The sequence below is a fragment of the Melospiza melodia genome, chromosome 2, assembly GCF_035770615.1.
Source record: "Melospiza melodia melodia isolate bMelMel2 chromosome 2, bMelMel2.pri, whole genome shotgun sequence".
Taxonomy (NCBI): Eukaryota; Metazoa; Chordata; class Aves; order Passeriformes; family Passerellidae; genus Melospiza; species Melospiza melodia.
The window spans coordinates 133,095,961-133,117,170 of record NC_086195.1 but is presented as its reverse complement, the minus strand read 5'-3'; the positions used below and the strand labels follow the sequence as shown (position 1 = coordinate 133,117,170).

The following is a 21,210-nucleotide window of genomic DNA, read 5'->3' as shown; positions in this document are numbered from 1 at the left end:
AAGATCACTCAATTTAGTTAGTGTTCTTATCAGCTAGATTTCTGAATTTCTGTAGGTCCACTCTCCTACTCTCCTTCCCCTTTTCTCTTGGGAAATTTAGGTGTGTCCAGCTCTCTGTGGCAGTAATACAGTCAAACAGTGGTTGGGGTTTTGTGAGTATTCTCTGAATGTTCACATAGAGTGCTCAACAGATAGTAAAACCAGTTAAAACTATTATAGTTTTGGGGATTTGGTGCTATGCTGTACATTTCTGGTAATTTTCTTGTGGATATCTGTTGAACTTACTTTTTACTTTCTTTTGTCCTATTGTTTCTTTTTCTGAAAATTATATTTCATGTTACCACAGAGGAGTTCAACAAAGAAACAGGACAGATGCTTGTTGGGATGGACACACTGCCTTCTGATCTAAGGGATTATGTCAAGGAAGACAATAAACGTTTTGAAAAAGAACTTGAAGAGTGGGATGCAGAACTTGCTCAGAAAGCACAGCAGGAGAAATTGTTATCTCAGATACCCAGGGCACCAGCACCCTCACCTGCTCCAGGTTAGCTGCTTCCACCTGTTGACCAGAAGTCACTGGGGTTTGTATATATATTTTAGAACATAAGGAAGGAAGAAAAGGTTAATTAGTGTAATCTTGAATTACAGCTGTTTACTTGGCCAAGGTAACTATACTTCAAGTTTAGCCTGTTGGGGTCGGTTTTTGCATTTAATTTTTTATTTAAAGAAAATAATTATTCATTGATTCTTCTGACTTTTCCCTCCCAGTTGTCCTGAGGTTCTTTTTTCTTTTTTTCCACCATAGAAACTGAGTCTTTTTAAGTTAGGTCTTACCAGTCTGTTTTGAGGACTTGTTAGCCTGTAAATGATATATTTCTTCTATTCAGGATGATTTAGTGTGAGACCTACATTCACATTTTAAATTAGAATAGCATTTAGATCCAAAGAGCAGAATAATGTATTTGATGCAGTGCATTGAATAGATTTAATGATAATGAGAGTAGGGCCTGCTTATGAAATTAGTGTGTGGCAATTAGGGTGTTCAAATTGGGTGGAAAAGATTCTGACCAGCAACTGTAAGGCCAATGCTTGTTGGAACCCAGATAATAAGGACCACTGGCAATGATGATGAATTTTCTGTCCAGATGTTCTTATTGCTGTATTTGAGTCCTAAAGATTGAGCATACATTTCTCATAGCCACGTGTGACTGCAAAATAAGTGTAAGAAGTGCAGTGATTTAATGTGATTGTTTGTTTTGCATTTTCTATAGAGAGCTGCTTCATCTTTTGTTATGCTTTGAGTTCACAAACACTTTGAGATTTATGCTATTTCTTTTGTTAGTAATGGAAAGTACAAAATTAGTGTTTAGTCTGCCAAAATTTGGTTTCATCATGTAAGGAATATAAGACACTATACTAATCAATTTGTTGCTCTCAAGTGGAGGAGACTGAGATCTCCCTTAAGGCAGAAAAATATAATGTGTTTATTATTTTACAAAGCAAAAGTAGATCTTACACTCAGGTAGCTGGAGGTCATTCCATATGTTGACTCTGTATCCCACAGAAACTCCACCTAGAATCTCACCTTTGTTCTCAGTCATCCCTGATGATTGGTTGATGAATACCCCTCACTCAGGAGCCTCAATGGATCTATAGACAGGACAGGTCTAATATAAAATTTCTAATATAATATATTCCTAATATAAAATATTAGTTCCTAATAAAAAATCAGGGATCCATTTGTAGGGAAGTGTTTAAAATTACCTGAGACACAGACTGGTGTAAAGTTGTATTTGTGAATTGTGTCCTACCCTGCATTTTCTGTGTGCTTACCTTATCTATGAGACAGTGATCTAAATAAAACTAAATCAATTTAAAATTCAGGCTTATGTTAACACACAAAATTGTTGTCTTATTTCTGTCACTAAGTTCAACCTGGAGAACCAGAGTATTTAGAGCAGCCATCAAGAACTGATATTTCAAAGCACTTAAAAGAAGATTCTGTACAAGCAATCAATAAAGCTTTAGCTGAACAAGAAGATAGAGGTCCAGAAGCTATAATGGATACGGTGAGGACATTTTGAAGCTTGAAATATTTATTTTGCCTTTATTTTGCAAGTGAAAAATGATACAAAAACTGATAAAAGGGGGTGAGTCTGGAAATTTTGAACTGACAATTGCTTTTTCTTCAAGGACTGTCCAACACTGAAGTCCATCCAGAAACTGTGTACAATGGTAATGGGTGTAGTGCAAAAATAAAAATACTAAGATAGCTGTTCTCTATGGGATTAAAGTGCTTGCCAGGAGTACAGCATATTGTTCAGATTAGAATCAGCTGTTTGTGCCCACCATCTTTTAAAAATGTTAGATGATTCCATGTATTTTTTTGAGGAGTAAACATTAACAGTCCATGTGAAAGACTTGAAAAATATTGCTTTAGACATTCTGGTTTTTATCTGGGAAATGTAAATACATAATTGAGTTCCTTTGATAGACCTGTGGAAGTTAATGTAGCTTTCAAAAATAAGGGGTTTTTCAACAGTATTTTGTAGCTTTAATGCAGATTTACAACTTGGTGAAAATAATTTTTTGTGGTTCATAGGATGCCTTAACAATCAGTGTTGGATGTTTCTTTTCACTTTGTACAAAGTGAAAGAGGAATGGGGCATTAACTATTTTATGGGTTATTAATGAAACTAATATTTGACATTTTTTTCTTGCAGCAAATACTTTCTTACTTCCCTATAAGTATGTAGATGAATGACAAATGTGTTTGCCAGAAAACTTTGTGTCATTAAAGCAATATATGCATCTGTCTTGGAACTGTATCCATAAATGTACAGTATGGCTTCCTTAGGCATCCCTAGTAACCACCAAGGATATGAACAGTTTAGATCTGTACAAAATATTTCCCACCATCAGGTGTGAATCCTCATTAAACAGAAGCAGTCTGGCCCCAGATACCTTAGAATCTTTGAAAATTATGTGACAGCTTGTTGGCACCCTGTTGACCAGCTGTGTTTTCCACTCTTGCTGTGGTGTCAGGAAGGCAGGGAAGCACACTTCCTCTGCTAAACTGAAATGAAGCTAACAGGGAAACTCACCTAACTCTGGGTGAGAAGATGCTCTGCCACCAAAGCCTTAGGCTGCTGCATATTGGCCTTTTTTGAGTTCTCAGAACAGCTTAGTGGGAAGCTGTTTAATATGTGTTACTCCAGCTGGAAAAGTGACTGTGAAGACACCATAATACATGATAAAATGTCTTTCATAAGGCTATCCTCCTTCCAGGGTTTGTGGGCACCATCCCAGTGGGATGTGAAAGACTCTTAGACTTTTTTCAATGCATCAAGTGTTGTAGTTCAGGATGATGGCACTGGGCACAGTGGTCAGCCTTAGGACTTCACAAGACTGTGGTTGGGGAACACCATGATCTGTTTAATGAGAAAAAAGAAAAAAAACAAACCATGCAAACATTATTTAGAAACAAATGTAGTTCAATTTCTAGTTAATCTGAAGGTACTCTTTTAACATTTAAAAGCTGTTCTCTGTATTCCCAAATTTCACTTAGGCAGAATTGTGCTTCCTTCTCAGTGTATCATCATGCTTTCAAATTACTCCGCTTCCATATGCATTCAGACATGCAGGCATAAATCCCATTACTTGCCTTTTTGTTTGTCCATTTATAAAAGAAGGAAAGGCAACATCAGCACATGTAACAGGATTGTAGGTTACTCACCACATGTTCATTTTTTCCATTTTGTGCCTTTTGCCTATTTTTTCTGCCTTCTGATTGCATAGCCCTCCTTTGTATTTATACAGTGTTGGGTGTAAATAGATACTGTGTTTTTGGAATCTTGGTTAAAAAGTGAAGTTGTTGTTACAGTTGCAAAACAAGTAGCATAGCGCTTGAAGGTTTAAGTTCTGCAAATGTTGCAAACTGCCTATTATTGAGTGATAGACCATAGGAGCCAATATTTGTCTCTGTTGCTGTTTAAAACTTAATTTAACATGTCAAGAATTTTAGTAACTAAGATAGTCTTCTCCTGATATTCTGTTTAATTTGTCTTCTAAAAGGAATCTGGTTTAATGTAATGCTTCTTTAAATGTTCTTTAAAAGGCTTTTTTTGGCATTTTTTCTCTCCCAGAGCATTGGGAAATGTTAGCTTTCAGCTTGTTTTTACCCTATAGTGCGACTTTTATCAGGTATTTCAGATATGAAGTATCTGACCTGGCCTTCTTCAAGGCTGGATGGGTCCCTGAGCAACCTGATCTAGTGGGTGGCATCTTCAGGACTAGATGATCTTTGAGGTCCCTTCCTAAACTATTCTGATATTTTATAATATACTTAGTAATTTTGGGGTGAAATGTACAAAAAATGTTCACTGACATCCTTTGCCAAGTGACTTAAGTTTGTAATGGATATTAGAGTTGTAATACTGGTATAATAACATGTAAAGATAGAATTAGTGAATAAAGAACAATTGAAATAATTTTAATAATTATGGTTTAATTTTAAAATGTACTGCTTAAAAAATTAGAAATATCACTTATATTCTCTAACTAGATACAGCTTCTGAATTTTTTCAAAATTTCAGCAGTGGACATCATTGCAGATCATCCTGTCAGTTTGCATCTCTCCATAATTTTCTTGTATTTTCTGATAACGATTATGATTATTCCTTTTTTCCCCCCAAGCATGTACTGATAATGGTTTTCTTCTGCAGAGCTCTGCTAATGCCCCAGCTCAAGCAGCTCCCACCCAGCGAGTGGTGGAGGTGGCGATCCCCGATGTGGGGACGTTTGTCATTGAGTCAGAGGAGGGGGGTTATGACGATGAGGTACTCGTGTGCACTGCTCCTCCTCGGGGCTTCCTTGTGCTGCCTGATGAGAGTTTTGGCATGTCTGCACACTGTGACACCTAACAGACTTCTGCAAAAACTAAATGCTTAGTGATTTGTGATCTTTAACAACGTCATAGTTTGTTGTGGAATATGGAAGGAAAGCACTACAAACTCTTAATTGGGCACGGTTTGCATGCTGCCTTTTACACTGGAGGTGTATCTGTCTCTTCAGCTCTGGAGGGCGAATGTTTGTGTTAGGCCAGGTAGCCTTCAAAATGCTGGTGATAAGACTGCACACTGCTGCATTATTTAAAAGGGGACAGGACACTGAGAAATGTTCTTGATGTTTGTGCTTTGTCAGTCCAGTGAAGTCTGATCTCTCATTTGCCAAGGTTAAGCTTTTCAGGCTTTGGGGATTAAATTAGCCATGGAAATAAGCTGAAATTGATATGGCTGGTATAACTGAATCTTGAAAATCTTAAAAATAATTCAGACTCATGTGGTACATGTATCTGCTAGTACTTGAGGAATAATTAAGGGGCCTGTTGTTTTTCTGAGGAACATTGTTTTTTGCTGCCCAGTTTCAGCAGTAGAAAGCAACACTGCTGGTCATCAAACTCCCCTTCATTGTCACTGCTTACTCCATGTTTGTTTTGGGAGGGAATAGAGTTGGTGCAGCCCATATTCTCAGGGCTCTGAACATGGGTTCTTGGGGAGCTTTAGCTTCCCTGGGCAAATGGATGTTTCAGGTCATTCTGACCTGGAAGTGTGATCAGTTATAACTGGGAGGATGGGGAATAAAATGGTTTAATTGACATCATCGCACTGAGTTTAGCTTCTCACAGATGTGTAGTCTCCACTTTGAAAGAAATGAGATTTAACCTCATATAATGACCTGCTTGTTTGTTTTTAATTTTGTCCCCATGCCCTTGTCTTTCTAGAGGATAACTTTCTTACCTATTTCCCTATTTGTTTTGTGAGTGTATTCACTTTTGAAAATGTTTTTATGTGTGGGAGACTCAGAGGGAGTTTAAGATCCTTCATCATTTGTTGCTGCGCCAGCAATACCTTGGGCAGGGAGGGAATGTTTTCCTTTCCTTAGAGATAAAAAAGGGGAGAGGCTTTTCTGAGTAGCTTGGATGTATCAAATTGTGTGTAACTGATGTGAATAGCAGTGAGAGATGCCTTCTGTTTGGCTTGGTGTTTGTTAATTGTTTTGGGTATGATGTTTAAGAGATTGTCTGCAGATGTTTCAGGGATTGATTGCATTTGCAGCAGTGAGTCTCCTCTTTTGACCTTGAAATATGCATAAAACACAGGTGGCTTTAGTGCAGTATATCTCAAGTGTGATTGGATGATTTTTCTACTTGAAACTTTTTTTTTAATCCTTTCATGGCCATGGGTAGCACTCATTCAGTGTGCAGTTTCTGCTTGGTACTAATGCTGAACTGTGCATGTTCCTTTCCTGGGAAGTTTGGTCCATGTAACTTTTTTAACACAGATTTTTTTTCCTTTTTTTTTTTTTTTTTTTTTGTAAGATTCCTTTAATGTTGTTACAGTTAAACTATACATACACATGCCATGATTTGATTTGCAGAATATGCTCACCAGATCTGTATTGAAGTGTGCCATATCAATGTATGCATGCATTAAGTTGCTTTTTCATTTTGCATGAGACTAAAAGCATATTGAATTTAGTCATTAAAATATTAATCATTCAAAACTTTTACCTTAAATCCCTTGTGGCAGGTCATGCTGACCCCGAACATGCAAGGTATTATCATGGCTATAGGTAAAGCCAGGAATGTTTATGACAGGTGTGGGCCAGAAGCAGGGTTCTTTAAGGTACAACTAACATTTTCAACTTTTTCTCCTCTGACTTTTCCTGTTAGATATGCTACTCCCTCTACCCCTTTCTGTATATAAAGTCTTTTCCAGCATTTATACATGCTTGTCTATATCAGTCCCTAATTTAGATGTTTATCCCTTGAAATATACAGCTATTTGCCCTGTTGATGTCAGCAGCTCATAGACCTTTCTGCATTTTAGCTTTTTTAGTAATAGTAGTGAGTTACATATTAGTAATATGAAACCTAAATGTGTAATCAATAAAAGTATATGGTTTTTTTCTCCTCTTAGTAATAAAACTCATGCCTTTGGTAGACTGTGGGACATAAGGTTTGTTTTTTTTACCTATGGACTTTTAGCCATTTGTTGTTTATTTCAAAGAGATATTCTTGGTTTGTACTCCTGAAGATTTTTAATAATTTTAAATTTCTTGCTTTTGTGTAACTGCATGGGTGTCAATACTATTTATTTAAGCAGTGGTTTATTACTGGGAATTAGACATTAGGCTTTTTATGGTGATTAGTCTTCAGTGTGACACCAGATTTGGAAATGTGTTCATTTTCTTAAATACACAAACTTCTGAGCACCTTTAGCTCGTGGCCTTTTGAATTTTCAGGATATTAGAAAGGGAGTTGCTTTGACATGATGTAAAGTGTAAAATCCTCTCAAATGTGATTTGGAGAGGAGAAAGAAGTTTCTTGCTTGTCATTGAGTAGCAGTGTGTTTTCTTCTTAATCGTTATGATGTAGAAGAAATTCTAAAAGCCACAAAACCCCCAAACAAGCAACAAACAAACACAAAACCCTAACATCACCAACAAAAAGCTCTGCAACCCCTTGGTAAGGAAATTGAAACCTCATGGATTGGTTGCCTGGTTTGTCTGTGTGGGTGTTTGACGTGGATACTTAGAGAAGGGTTATAACCATAATGTGTGTGCAGGGCCGTCTCTGTTAACTGTGCCTGGTCTCAGCGAAGGGAGAGACATCTGCCACAGCCTCTGTTCAGTGAAACTGGGTTTGCTTGGGATTTAGTGTTGCTTGCTTATTTTATTTTTAAATTTATTAATGGAAATATGTAAAGTGGTTTTCAAGTTGAAAAAAAAAATCCTCATTTGATCAAATAACTCCTTGATTTGAATCAGAAAGTCCAATTATATCTAATTATATTTTTTAATATGAAGGGTGTTTTGATAATTTTAAAGCAGAAAATTACTTCAAAATAAAATTCTATTTAATGCTTTAGAGTTATCAAAACAATGCTCAGTTGAAATGATTTTCAGTCTTTAATTTTGAGTCCTTAAACATTTAGGCTTCATGGGGGCAGAATGTCTTTGAGTGAGAAAATGTTTTGACATAAAGTAGAAAACTTTCCTTACTCATTTTCTGCTGGATTGTGTTTGTAATAGCTTAGAAGAGGTGAAATGTGGTTCATTTTGAAGGAATACATTAGTATGAATGGATGCAGATGAAGTGGGGCTGTTTTGGGAGCAAAATTTTTGGTTTGGGATACATCAGATGCAATCTCACTTTTTCCCCTAGCTTACTATAAAAGCTTCTATGATGTCTTATAAACACGGTTACTGTGTTCCTTTATGTGTTTGTTTTTGATGAAATTAGTGTTTCCAAAAAAAATGGGGGGGTTCTGTATCTTTGTTTTAATGTTACTCAGGTGAAACTCTTTTGGTGTGGGTCATTGTTACAGCCAAGATTCCATCCCCCTCTAGACCTCAGGTTTAACATGACTAACATTCAGATATTTCTTGGTCAGTGATCTCTTCCAGTCATTGTTCTTTAACCTTTATAGACAACTCCTTGCAGAATGTTTCCTTTTAAGATCTTTGTTATCCTTAGTGAGAAAATGAAAGCATATAATACTTTTTTCAACTGTCTCTTTTTTTGTGTAGAGAAGTAGTGGGGTTTTTTCCATTTTGTTAAAGATTTCTGAATCTAGAATACCACATTATTTTAAAATTATTATAAAAATATAGGGTTTGTGTTGCATTTTTCCTACTTCTAAGTAATGATATGAAAAATTAAATGTCTAAATCAATTTATTTTTGCATCCTCAATAAACAAGGTTTAATTGTTAGCCATGTTAACTTTCTAATGGTCGAAATTCTGATGTAAGATAATCGAACCTCTGTGGCTTTTGGCACTTATAATGTTGTCCTAAACATCCTTTTTAATGGTAATGCAAATAATGAGTATTTAAAGATATTGATGCAGAACATTGTCCTAAGTTTTAAAGATCTCCACGTGCTCTATGTTTAAACCTGTATGATTATTACCCTACATGTTTAGTCCTGAAACAAAATGTGTTATTAGCAGAGGATGGGAGCCCAGATCTCTGATATTACAGCATAAAGACACTTGAAATACTGAGCAGGATTCTTTTGTTGTGGGTTTGGTTTTTTTTGTGTGACTGCTTTGATGCTTTATTTTGTGCATACGTTGTATTGAAACTTTGCAAATGTGTTAGGAAACCATCTGATAACCTCCTTGTTTTCAGAGGGAATTTGTGTGTGTTAACATTTGTCACCATTTTTCTAATTCTTGTTGCTCCTGTTCATGCTGTATAGTTTCAGTGAGTAAAATCTAATGAATACATCAAATAGCGTTCATTAAAACCTAATGTGGTGGCAAAGCTGGAAAAGTAAATTACTCTGATGACCTCTAAAATTTCTCTAAAATATTCAGGGAGGGCTTCTTCCTGCCCTATAGAGCAGTGCTGTTCATATGGAATTATTATTTTCAGAAATCCTATCAATTGTTTTTCATTGAAGGAGATATTCCATTCCCACTTGGTATTTTCTGTATCATACCCATTCACTAAACTTTCTGTAGGGTATTTTTATTCATGTCTTTGCATTTAACCATGTATTAGAGGTACTTTTTTATCTTATGAGTCTTCAGAAAATTTCTTAAGGTCAAGTATCTGAAATCTTATACTTGTCATGGGTTCTTGGGTTTAAAGAAACCTTTCTAAGGATTGGATAAATCTCCTCTCAGGGAGACATAGCACAGGATTGGAACTACTTTTAAAGGGAAGGTTTACTTGGGATATTGTCAGGCTTAACTGGTGAGAGAGAGTGCCAACTCGACAATTTGTCTGTGGAGTTTTTAAAAATATAGTTTAGACGTCTTAGAAGACTAGTCTGTGGAACTGTTAAAAATTTTTATAGGCAAAATGTTATGGCACATAAAGTATCTTGTGTCTGTGATGTCTGAGTTGAAAGCCAGAAGGAATAATATCTTTTTCTTTTAAATTATGTAGGCAATTAAGTTGGAATACACACGTCTGCTAAAATTAGCCCAGGAAGATCCGCCACCTGAATGTGATTATCGTTTGCGTCATGCCATTGTTTACTTCATCCAAAACCAGGCACCAAAGAAGATAATTGAGAGGACATTACTGGAGCAGTTTGGAGATCACAATCTCAGCTTTGATGAAAGGTAATAAGATCTGCACATCTCATTTCCTGTGTTCATGAATGTTCTCTGATGTGTGGAAACACCCCTTCATATTTGGCTGGTGTGTTTGGCTTTATCTCCTGGTTAATAGCTTGCACGCTTACTTTGTAAAACAAATCATCTTTATAAAAATCCCTGCTAAAAGACTAATCAAGAGGTTGAGTTTCTACTCATCTAAAATAAGTAGAAATGCTCAGTGTTGTTCATAGTCTTTCACATAGTTTTTTGTACTTTCTTTCACTGTGTTTTCTCACTGCTCTGAAAGGCAGTAGAGAGAGCAAAGCCTTTCCAACTGAGTGACTGCCTCCAGATCAAGACTATGTCTCTCTTCCACTCAAAATTTCATCTACTTACTTAAATAAATAGATAAATTAAAAGTTAGAAAACAGTCTGATTTCTGTGTAGGGAATAATCTTCTAAACTTCTGCAAAGTAATTGTCAGGGAGTTTCAAATTATCTGAAATTTAAAATTAAAAGAAAGACTGAGCAATGTGGCAATTTAGTGAAATAAAAGACATAATCCTTTAAATAGCACAGGCCTCCATCACACATACTTCAAAAGTGTGCCTTCTCCTGCTGATTATACCCTGCATAACAAAATGTACATTTTCCAAGGCATTTTCATACTGGTTTGCATAAAGCTGTAGCTCATACTGTTTGAGGCTCCTGTCTTTGTAAGGATAATACCCTCTGTGAATTTCCAGTAATATTTAATGATGTTATTTTTTTGCTTTTCGTAAGGTGCCGTAACATAATGAAGGTTGCTCAGGCCAAACTTGAAATGATAAAGCCAGATGAAGTAAACATGGAGGAATATGAGGTCAGTATTTCTTATGCTTTAAATTAAGTTGTAATGTGAAATAGTTATCAGTAAAGCTGAATTTTGTTTTTACAAATTTCTTCTTGTCTCAGACTGAGAAGTTAAAACTGGCTATTTATTTAAAGCCCTTATTTGTCTAAAGGCTGCTCTTGAGCCAAAGCTGTTTTTTCCACTTCTGTAATTCCAGTGTCTGAGCCATTAATAAGTGTCACGTTGGAATCTGTCCTTACTTTGTTAACCAGTCTTGACGTCACTAACAATATTTTGTAATTTATCACCACATGAGCCACATGGCTGTGTCTAGGCAGCTGGCAAGGAAGGAGGAGAGTGGTCTGTGCCCAGCCTTGCTCATCTTGAGAGCTGCATAGCAGGCACAGTCCCATTTGTGCTTCTCCTCCAGCTATCTCTGCAGCCATTCCCATTGTCTTATGAGCAGCAGATTCTTTTCTTTGCTGAGACCATGCATAACCAGCTTATGCATTTAATTTTTCCTCCTGGGTTGTTTAGAAAAACTTGGAGGGAAAGTGAGAGTGAAAATTGGACATTAAATAATCGTGACTAATAGTTACTAAAATAATTCATCTCACATTTAAAGCTAAGCTGTAGCTGATTTTCCAGCATCAGTTTCAAGTCTGAGTAACAGTGTTCATTAAGACCTCTTAACAGTCGGTATTTACGTCCTGGGCAGATTCCAGTGCAGCACCTGAACCTCCTTGTTGTGTTGGTAGGTCCAAACAACTTGATCAGGAGGATAATGGGAGTAATCTTCCCCTCATAAATCCAATGAAAAATATTTTAATTTCCACTTCTCATTACCAGGTTTAGGACCTACAGTAGATACTACTGCATTACAGTGTGCCTCCCTAGCCACTGAGAGGGAGGACCCTCAGAGTGGCATTTTAATTGCATTTTCTTGGCTTTGCAGAGCTCATTGTTTTACCATTCTCTGAATGATGCTGCACAGAGAGAATAAACAATTCTGAATTTGGCTCTAAGAGTGGGGAGATCTTCTATTCTTCTGCAGAAAAGTGCCTCTTTTTTAGCTCCTGCAATAGGTAGTTGGGGGTTTCACCATAGATGGTGTCAGCTCGGTATAGTGAGCTGGCATTTTATGGATGTTTTCTCAAGCTCTTTCTGTTGAATCTGCTAGTAGCTGTGTCTTATGTCTATTTTATTTTTAATAAATTGAAAGTCAGCACTTAACCCTCTGTAGAGAAAGTGCCTTTCTCACCTGGGCCATTTACTTGTAAAGTGAGCCAGGAGTCACTTGGTGTAAATGGTGATGCAGTAAGATAAATGTTCTGCTTCAGCGCCAGCATCTCATCAGAGCTGCCTTTGGGTTTTTCTAGCACTTCCCATGTAAAGTGTTCAGGCTTTTTCTGTGTCATTCTTGTATTGAAAATTAAGGTTAATATCTGGCGTATGAAAAAGCTTGCCAACACCACCTGAGTAATGCAGGGAAGAAAGAACAAGATCTTGTATAATTTTACCTGTGGTTCTCCAATGATGCTTTGTGTTCCTTTCAAATGGTAATAGGTTCTGTAAGAATAATCTCATCTAGAAATGTTTAAGACATTTAAGAATTTTCTTTTTATTGAGGAAGGGTGGATTCTGGTGGACTTTTCTCATATGCAAGCCTACTGGCATCCTTAGTACTTACTGTGACTGGACACTGAATTTAACTGGAGGTGGTTTTGTGTTTTAAAAAAATTATATTTCATTTTTGTGGATGAAGTTCTATTTACCCTTTTTTTACATGCAGAGATGGCATCAAGACTATAGACATTTCAGGGAAACAACCATGTTTCTCATGGTAGGATTGGAGTTTTTCCAAAAAAAGAGGTAAGTGGTAGTATAGAACTCAAATGTAGTGGAATGATGTGAAAGCAAAATGTAATATTAATAAGTAAAGCTGTTTTCTAAAATAAGAAGTGTTTAATTTCCATTTCAAATCTTTTATCAAGCTATGGGTTCTTTTCAGAGCACCCTCCACATGCACCCCTATTTTTCCTTCTATTCTTAAATGCTCTGGGTGTCACTCTGTGCACATACTTTTATTTGCTTTCATTAGCAGACACAATTAGTCAAGGCTGTGTCTTTCCTGCTTTTTGGCTGGGACTTCCCACTGAAGCAGTTTTGCCTTCTGCATTAGTCTGAGCCAAAACTCCACCTGTGGTGGCCTTTAAAGGTCAGGAAAACAACATATTTGAGAAAAACTGTCATGCATAGCTGTCATAGTTGTAGCTGATTGTCCTTAACTCTGTGGTGATTCATTCCCTTCTCTTTTTGAACCAAGTCAGAAATTGTGGCTGTATAAAATGGGTGACATTTATGTACTTAATTCAGAACTGCTCATATTTATTCTGATCTACACATGCAACAAGAATGTTGATTACAGTATAAATGTAGTCAATCACTGATTTTTCATGTATAAAACAATAGGTAGGGAAATTTGTAGCAGAAGTGAAATTTAATTCTTTCTCTCTTTGTTGAGTAGTAAATTGCTCCATATTTCTCATCTTATATCTTCCCAAAAAAGAAAGGCCCCAAACAGTACAGGAAAATTAATTGCAAAAGACACAGCATTGCCTTTGTGACATGATACCTTTTTTAATAGTGACTAACACCATGAGCCCAGAGTCTTGGGTTGTCCTTGGGTTACCACCATGTAATAAACAGTACATTTACTAATAATCTGTATTGAAATATGCTACACTATTGGTCCTAAACAGTTTGTGGACAAAGGTTAGTCAGAAGATTGCCTGGCTTATTTGAAGTCTGGTGTTGCTTCATTCCTTAAAGAGGCAGAAATGTTACAGGCCTTGGTGTTGTTTATAGGAAGCCCTTCATGCATTCTCTAAGATTACAGGAGGGTGAAACATCTTCAAGTTCTTTGGCACTGGGACTCCAGAGTGGCACCTTCAATTATAAAATACCAATGTTTTCAATAAATTCCTTCTTGCCATAATATAATCTGGTTATGTCATGGAGGAGAGAGGGAAGCACAGGTTTGTACTATGTGCTAAATGACGTTCTCCACTATTTACAATAACTTGCAGAATTAGGTTTTCTTTTGTTAGAAAGCACCTTCATAATTTAAAAAACAAGCCTATTATCACCAAGGTGATAATACACTCTAATATGGGTCAGAAATAAAAGGTACAACTTCAGAAGTGCTTCATGAAGTTTCTGATACAAAGATAGTAGGACTGAAATATAGTTAGTGGATGAGTGAGATCTGGCTATCCAGTGAGTGACCTGCTCCAAAGACATCTTGTACAAATACATACCTGTGTTTCAGCTTCAGGTTCCCAAAGGTTTCAGAGATTTACAGAGATGCCCACCTTGCACACTTGAGAGAGCAATGGTACCATCCTTGTGCTGGAAACAAGACTAAACTGCTGATCCCTGTCAGTTCATTCAACACTAAAATCATAAAAACATAACTTCAGAAATATTTCATGAAAGGATAGATTTTCATACTAGAAATATGATCTTCATTAGTAGGACTGTTTTGAGGCTGTTTTTCCCCCACAAACCCACCTCTCTGCTGACAAACTTTTCTTAGATTCAATAACACTAAGCAATAACCTAGCAGCACTCAATGTCTTGATGGAGCCAAAAGTCAGCCTTTATTCCAGCAGTATTTATTTCTTTAATTGTAATGTGTTGAACAAACACAGAAATCAACATTAGTTTGGTATATCTTTTTCATGCCTACTTTCAGCGGTCACTTGTCACTCATCCCTGATGGTGAGTGACAAGGCCCACTTTTCACTGTAGGTGGAGAATTAAGGGGTCTTTCAGGCAGATCTCTGACTTTAGTGTGGAGCAGTAACCTACTCTGGCTGAGATCAACCCAGGCAGCAGCTAATGAACCTTGCCTGCAGCTCACTCTTGTGGCAGCAACTTAAAAGTGAACAAACTGTATGCTTTACCAGTTGCCTTTTAAGTTACTTGGAAAGCCAGTACAGCTTTTCAATTTTGACTGAAATGCCTTTTTGAAAGCAGTGCTAAAATTTTGCCATTCTGTGCTTGCTTGTCTTTTCCAATGCCTCAACCTAGTGAGCTCCAGAAATTTGTGAGCAGCTTCAGTGATTTTAGGTTTAGTCTGCACACACCTGAACTTATGTGCAGTTCAGCTGTGAGAAGGCAGAAAGCTCATCCTGAGCCCTGTGGGCAGCAGGGCAGGGAGGGGATTCTGCCCCTCTGCAGGGCTGCATCCAGCTCTGGGCTCCCAGCACAGCAAGGACAGGGACCTGCTGCAGCCAGCCCAGAGGAGGCACCAAGGGGTCAGAGGGATGGAGCACCTGCCCAGTCAAGACAGGATGAGAAAGTTGGGGCTGTTCAGCCTGAAGGAAGAGAAAGTTGTATGGAGACCTGAAACCTTTGAGTATCTGAAAGGAGCCTACAAGAAAGATGAGGAGAGACATTTTACAAGAGCATGGAGTGACAGGACAAGGGAAAATGGCTTCAAGCTGACAGAGAGAAGGTTTGGATTTGTTATCAGGAAGAAATTTTTTACACTAATGTTGGTGAGGCACTGCAACAGGATGCCTGGAGGAGCTGTGGCTGCCCAATCCCTGAAAATCTTCAAGGTGAGGTTGGATGGGGATTTGTGCAGCCTAGTCAAGTGGAAGGTGTCCCCATGCCCATGGCCTTCAGCCCAGGCCACCCTATGATTCTATGGATCTGTTTGCTAATTTTACTGTAGTCCCACTCCTCAGACCCAAGATATATAAGGAGTCTGAGTTTGGATATATGGTCATGATAATCTAATATAACTTACCTTGGTGTTAAATGGCACCACAGTTGTTTCAGGAAAGGGTCACGCATAGGTGAGGGAAGGAGCAAGAAAGGGTGATTGGAAATAAGGTCACTACCACCACTGAGTTTTAATTTGCATCAACAGAGCTATTGATGCTGTAGCTCCAACCTGCAGTTTCACAAATAACTGAACGAAGAACAGGAGAAGGTCCGCCCCCTCTGGCTTTATAACCAGCAGTTTCAGTTCTTGTAACCATCTTTTCTTCCCCTTTCATCCCACACTAAATTTCCAGCTGTCTGGTCAGTTTTATTGGTGACCAGTGGTATGAAGAGTTTTCATGGCTAGGAAAAATGGAGTTGAAGTAGCCTTTTCCTTTATTTTTATATTGTCTCATTGGGAGGTATTACCTTACATCCTGAGTTATTTACTTCGGAAAATTCTTGACTTGCATTCAGATATGCTCTGTGTGTCCACATAATTTTTAGCCTTTTTCAGTAGCTTGGTAGTGTTTGTAGTTTCAACTTGAATCTCATCAAGAGGGAGTGCACAATTTCATGTTCCTTTAACCACTCCCTTAGGAAATTTCTCTTCCTAAATTTTATTTTTTATTATTTGAATAAAAATGAGATATCAAACTGCCTGTTTTTAGGGTAGCTACCGGAACTGCTTTCAGTGCTTGTCTGTCATAACTGGATCTTTGTAAATCAGAGAATTAACCATTTCAGGTGTGTTTGCAGGAGATGATGTGCAGCAGTATGAGGGGAGATTGTTCATCTGTGCATGAAGGGATCTCTGTCAATTACTAACTGACAGGTTCTTGGGTGCTCTCTTATTCCTTCTCTACCAATTAGCCTTGCATTTATCTGCTGCATTCAGATTAAAGACAGAAATATCAACAGTCTGACAGCACTTCTGCTGCTGAAATTCTGTGATGGCTTCTTCCATCACATTAGATTTCAAGTAACTTGGAAGAACTTTCAATTAGTGAAGCTTAAAAATTCACATTTGTTGTTTTAGAAACACACAATTTAAATCTTATTTGCTGAGGTGTAGAATGCTGTCAAGATATTCATTGCAATGGAAACTCAAACCCAATGTGACATAAATGCAGTCAGGAAAAATTAAATTTTCATAGATACTCAAGGCCAATCTAAAGATGCTTTTTGAAGTGAGTGAAATGATACCCGTTGGTTTCAGTGAGCTTTGGATCAGACATTGTTTGTAATGATTTAACCTAATAATAAAATAATTTGTTCTAGTGTGTGTAAAAGACAAAATTGTATGGTTTAAAAATACAATTATGAAGAGATTGGTGGGAAGGGGTGGACTTGCCATCCAGCAGGTGGAGTTATCTGTCCTTGGAATAGTTACCTTGAGGCAGGTGGTATGTGGATATTGCACCTAATGCTTTTGTTTCTTCACTTCAGTTACATGGAAGCCTTGCTCTACCTTATCTATGCTTACCAGAATAACAAAGAACTCTTGTCCAAAGGCCCCTACAGAGGGCACGACGAGGAGCTGATATCTCACTACAGACGAGAGTGTTTGCTAGTAAGTGAAGGGGAACTGTATGTCTCAAAATGTTGAGTTTGCTGCATAGCTCTAATAAAATTAATTAATAGTAAAGTGTTGCCATCATGTACAACAAACCTCAAACCTCCCTGCATTAGTAATTTAATAGTGAGGCTGTAAGAGGAAAAAAAAAACACAAGTAAAAAAGAAAACATTATTCCCCTGATTTTTTTGTGAGTAGCAAATAATTTTCTTTATGATTATAGTGGGCTCACTGCAGTCTGGGCTGGGCTGGGTGGGAGCAGTGGTTGGTAATGCTGGTGAGCAGACTCACCCTGCTGCCATGGTTTGTTGGGGAGACAAATATTGGCAAAGGCATCAGCAATCATGCCTTGCCTGGAACAAGGGATTTTTTCCTTGTTTATGTCACTTTTAACAATAGTGAAAAAATAAAAGCTGCTGATAGAATCTCAGTCTTAACAAAACAGCTGCAAAATTGGAGTTGGCAGGTATGAAATGAAGTGGCTTGAGGAACAGCACAAGTTCAAGTGGATTAGTACACCATATGCATCATGGAGTAAATGTTAAAATACAGCTGTGATTAATACAAACTGCCAGGTAATTCTGTAGGAAGATTGTGCTTTAAAACAAAGTGATAATGATGCATGGTAGACTGTGAAATGCTGTGGACTTAAAAGCTTTCCTTTTTTGTGGTGGTTTCTGAAGAAACTGAACGAACATGCTGCAGCACTGTTTGAATCGGGAGACGATCAGGAAGTAAATAATGGCCTGATCATAATGAACGAGCTTATTGTCCCCTGTTTGCCATTACTGCTGGTGGATGAAATGGAAGAGAAAGATATTGTTGCTGTGGAAGATATGAGGAACCGTTGGTGTTCCTATCTTGGACAAGAAATGGAACGTAAGTAATTTATTATCAAGGTAAAAGGCTCTTGTGCACCTTTTTTATAAGTATGATGTTTTCAATATCTGGAATTAAACCTGTATCTTTTTTACCTCATTAATGTTTTTTGAGCTACCTTGACTTTTGAATAATCCTGTACACATTTAAGATTGTTTCTGTACAAATAAAAGATTTTTTCATGTGTTGCACTATCAAGCTGTAAAGGAAACATGCTTTTCAAATGGGAAAAGATTTGTGATGTTAGACTATCTAAAGGGGAGTTTATATCAACATCTTACTAGGAATTGGTATGTCCTAGTTATTGCTTGGTAGGTCTAACGAATCTGAATTATTCCAAGTGAAACTCCTCCTCTTCTACCCACTAATTAAAAAGAAGTCAACATTGGGCAGAAAAAGGACAATTCTACATGTGGACATCAATGCTTATGTTTGTTTTTCTGTTTGATTTGCAGCCAACTTGCAAGAAAAACTGACAGATTTCCTGCCAAAACTGCTAGATTGTTCTACAGAGATTAAAGGTTTCAATGACCCGCCAAAGTTACCCTCCTACTCCACACATGAACTGTGTGAAAGATACGCCCGAATCATGCTGTCACTCAGTCGAACTCCAGCCGATGGAAGATAAATTCTGCAGACCTTCCTAAGCACATTGTATAAACTTTTTTAGTTCTTAAACCTTGCCTTCCTGTCACAGGGTTTGCTTGTTGCTGCTATAGTTTTTAACTTTTTTATTTTAATAACTGCAAAAGAGAAATGACTGTACAAACTTTAGCCAGACTGCAAACGATTAAAGCTGAGAATCGCATGGCGCTCAGTCGTTTCAACCAGAATTGATGCAACATGCAAGTCTGATCATTATGGCAAAACTGCTTTTTTGCCATTTATCTGTTACAGTATTACTTTGCTTTTATCTTAAGATCCTTTACTTTATCAACAGCTGTCTGGATCATTTTGTGACTGCAACTACTTTAAGTGTCCAGTGCTGTGTAAATACATGGTACTTGGTAGCTTGTAAATGAAAAGAAAGAATAAAGTTTTATTTATGGCTACTTCTGTGTTTGCAAGCAGATACCTTGTATATTATTGTAAAATACGGGTATTTTTAGAAGAGATACAGTATATTGATGGGTTACTCAATTTTATAGACAAGGTTCTTTAGGATTTATGGCCAGTTTCCTTTCAGGTACTCAGAGATTACTGTATGTGAATATATTGAAAAACTGTCACAGTATTATACACAATGGTGTTTTGTATATTCTTCACTGGTCTGTTTGATACTGCACCTGAGCACTTTAGTGTGCGTGTGAATGGCCATGCCAAGTCTTTTCTAATGGTAGGGACTGGCTTCTGAAGCAAAACAATAATGGCACCTTGCTTCTCTTCTTAGAAAAAAATGTAAGTAAAAAAATTAAAATATTTTCTGTCTAAATATATTACACCATCTAAGCAAAGCTTCTTTGAATTGGTGTAAGTGAAGAAAATAAAGATTTTAAAAAACTGAATTTATGAAGCTTAAAGATTAATCAAATTTAATTGGTTTTTGAGTCATGTAAATGACCAGAAAGAAAATCCTAATTTTAATTCTTTACTTGAAATGGGTTGCTATTTTTGCAACAAAATATCTCAAAAATCTTTTATCTGTCCTAATTAAATTTCTGTTGGAAGTAAAAGAACATATCTATCGGGCTTGTTTTGTAGAACTGAAATACTGTCTGGTTTTAATGAAGAAACTTAATTATTTTGTGGAAAAAGAGATTTAATGCGTCCTTAGGTAATCCTGTTACCTGACACTATTTTGATTCCTTCTCTTTTTAGAGAACGTTTTGTGTTAGATCAGTAAAATATGTGAATATTTATTTGTATGTTTTTATTGGAGCGACACAACTTTTCCTTACAGGTTTTCAAGTGGTGGTTGAGTATCTGCTAATAAAAACCACAGAAGGAAGGGAATGCAAGGAGTGATGAAGTTCAGACCACTTAGAAGTGCAGAAATGTGGGCATCTCATAAGCAAGAAGCAGCAGAGTTCAATCTTAGCACGTATCATTCTGAGAATTTGTTCTCTCTGGAGAAACACTGGATCACAATGTACAGGGAATGGAATGTGGCCTTCAATTCCAAATCTGTTCAGGGCTGTTCTCCACTCCTCCTTTCAGTATTGCAGTGCTTCATGCTTTTTCAAACCACCCATTTATTTTATCAAATTTCTTTTTTGAAAAAAGAATATTGACCTTTTAGAAGTTAAATATACTGCAAAGGAGCATTATTTTAGGTCTGAGAATGTTGATGTGTGAAATATCCCTCTTAAAGAAAAAGGTATGTTTATTATGAAGTGGGAGAGGATACATTTTAAAAGCTTTTACATTTTGCACCTGTTCAACTTTGATTTGAAACTCAAGAATGTGCCTACTTAGCACTGTATTTTTAAACAAGGTTTTGAACAGATCAGACTTGCTACTTTTTTAATAATAGTAAAAAGAATTAGATGTGAAAGAGGAGCTTTATTTCATTATGGCTAACAGGTTTTGAGTTTGTTTGTGGAAGTTTTAAGGAAAGCTCCCTTCTTACCCCAAAGGAGCCAGTAACCCTCATCTGCTTAATTTCTGACAACAAACACATGGGTAAACACATGGGGAAAGGCGCTCTTTCTAAGGTAAAAAAGAAAAATAAATTATTTCATCTGGGAAGAATAACTAAGATTTTTAAATTAAAAGGAAGTCAGGAAGGATGAGACTTGGTTTTTGTTTCAGATTTTTTTTTATTCAGTTTCTGAAAGTATGAAAATAATCCACTGAAGTTCATAGCAGTGAAGATAAATGTGTATTCCTTTGCAAAGACAGATTTTTGAGTTGAATTGAGAAGGTAGAAATAAATATATATTGAATATATTTTTAATATCTGAGTTTAGGCCTTCAATGAAATCATTAATGATTACATTAATGTGAAATAATTAATGATTATGTTAATGTGAAATCATTAATGGTTGCATTAACTTTGTCTTGAAAGCCTTGCTTTTCTCACTGCTGTT

The 21,210-nt window shown here is 36.9% G+C and overlaps 1 protein-coding gene across 3 annotated transcripts in view; it reads left to right on the top strand.

Moving 5' to 3' along the window:
* USP25 (ubiquitin specific peptidase 25) overlaps positions 1–19,233 on the top strand; it is an 87,743-nt gene extending 68,510 nt beyond the window's left edge. For 2 of the 3 annotated variants that reach the window (XM_063150033.1, XM_063150035.1), the window contains 10 exons: positions 347–544; positions 1,930–2,069; positions 4,725–4,838; positions 6,591–6,686; positions 9,963–10,141; positions 10,901–10,979; positions 12,742–12,821; positions 17,175–17,298; positions 17,986–18,181; positions 18,637–19,233. In XM_063150033.1, coding sequence (XP_063006103.1) covers positions 347–544; positions 1,930–2,069; positions 4,725–4,838; positions 6,591–6,686; positions 9,963–10,141; positions 10,901–10,979; positions 12,742–12,821; positions 17,175–17,298; positions 17,986–18,181; positions 18,637–18,809 — 1,379 coding nt within the window. In that variant the 3' untranslated portion in view covers positions 18,810–19,233. The remainder of the gene's footprint in view (positions 1–346; positions 545–1,929; positions 2,070–4,724; positions 4,839–6,590; positions 6,687–9,962; positions 10,142–10,900; positions 10,980–12,741; positions 12,822–17,174; positions 17,299–17,985; positions 18,182–18,636) is intronic. The other variant, XM_063150034.1, reaches the window with a different exon arrangement.
* Positions 19,234–21,210: the final 1,977 nt, after the last annotated feature.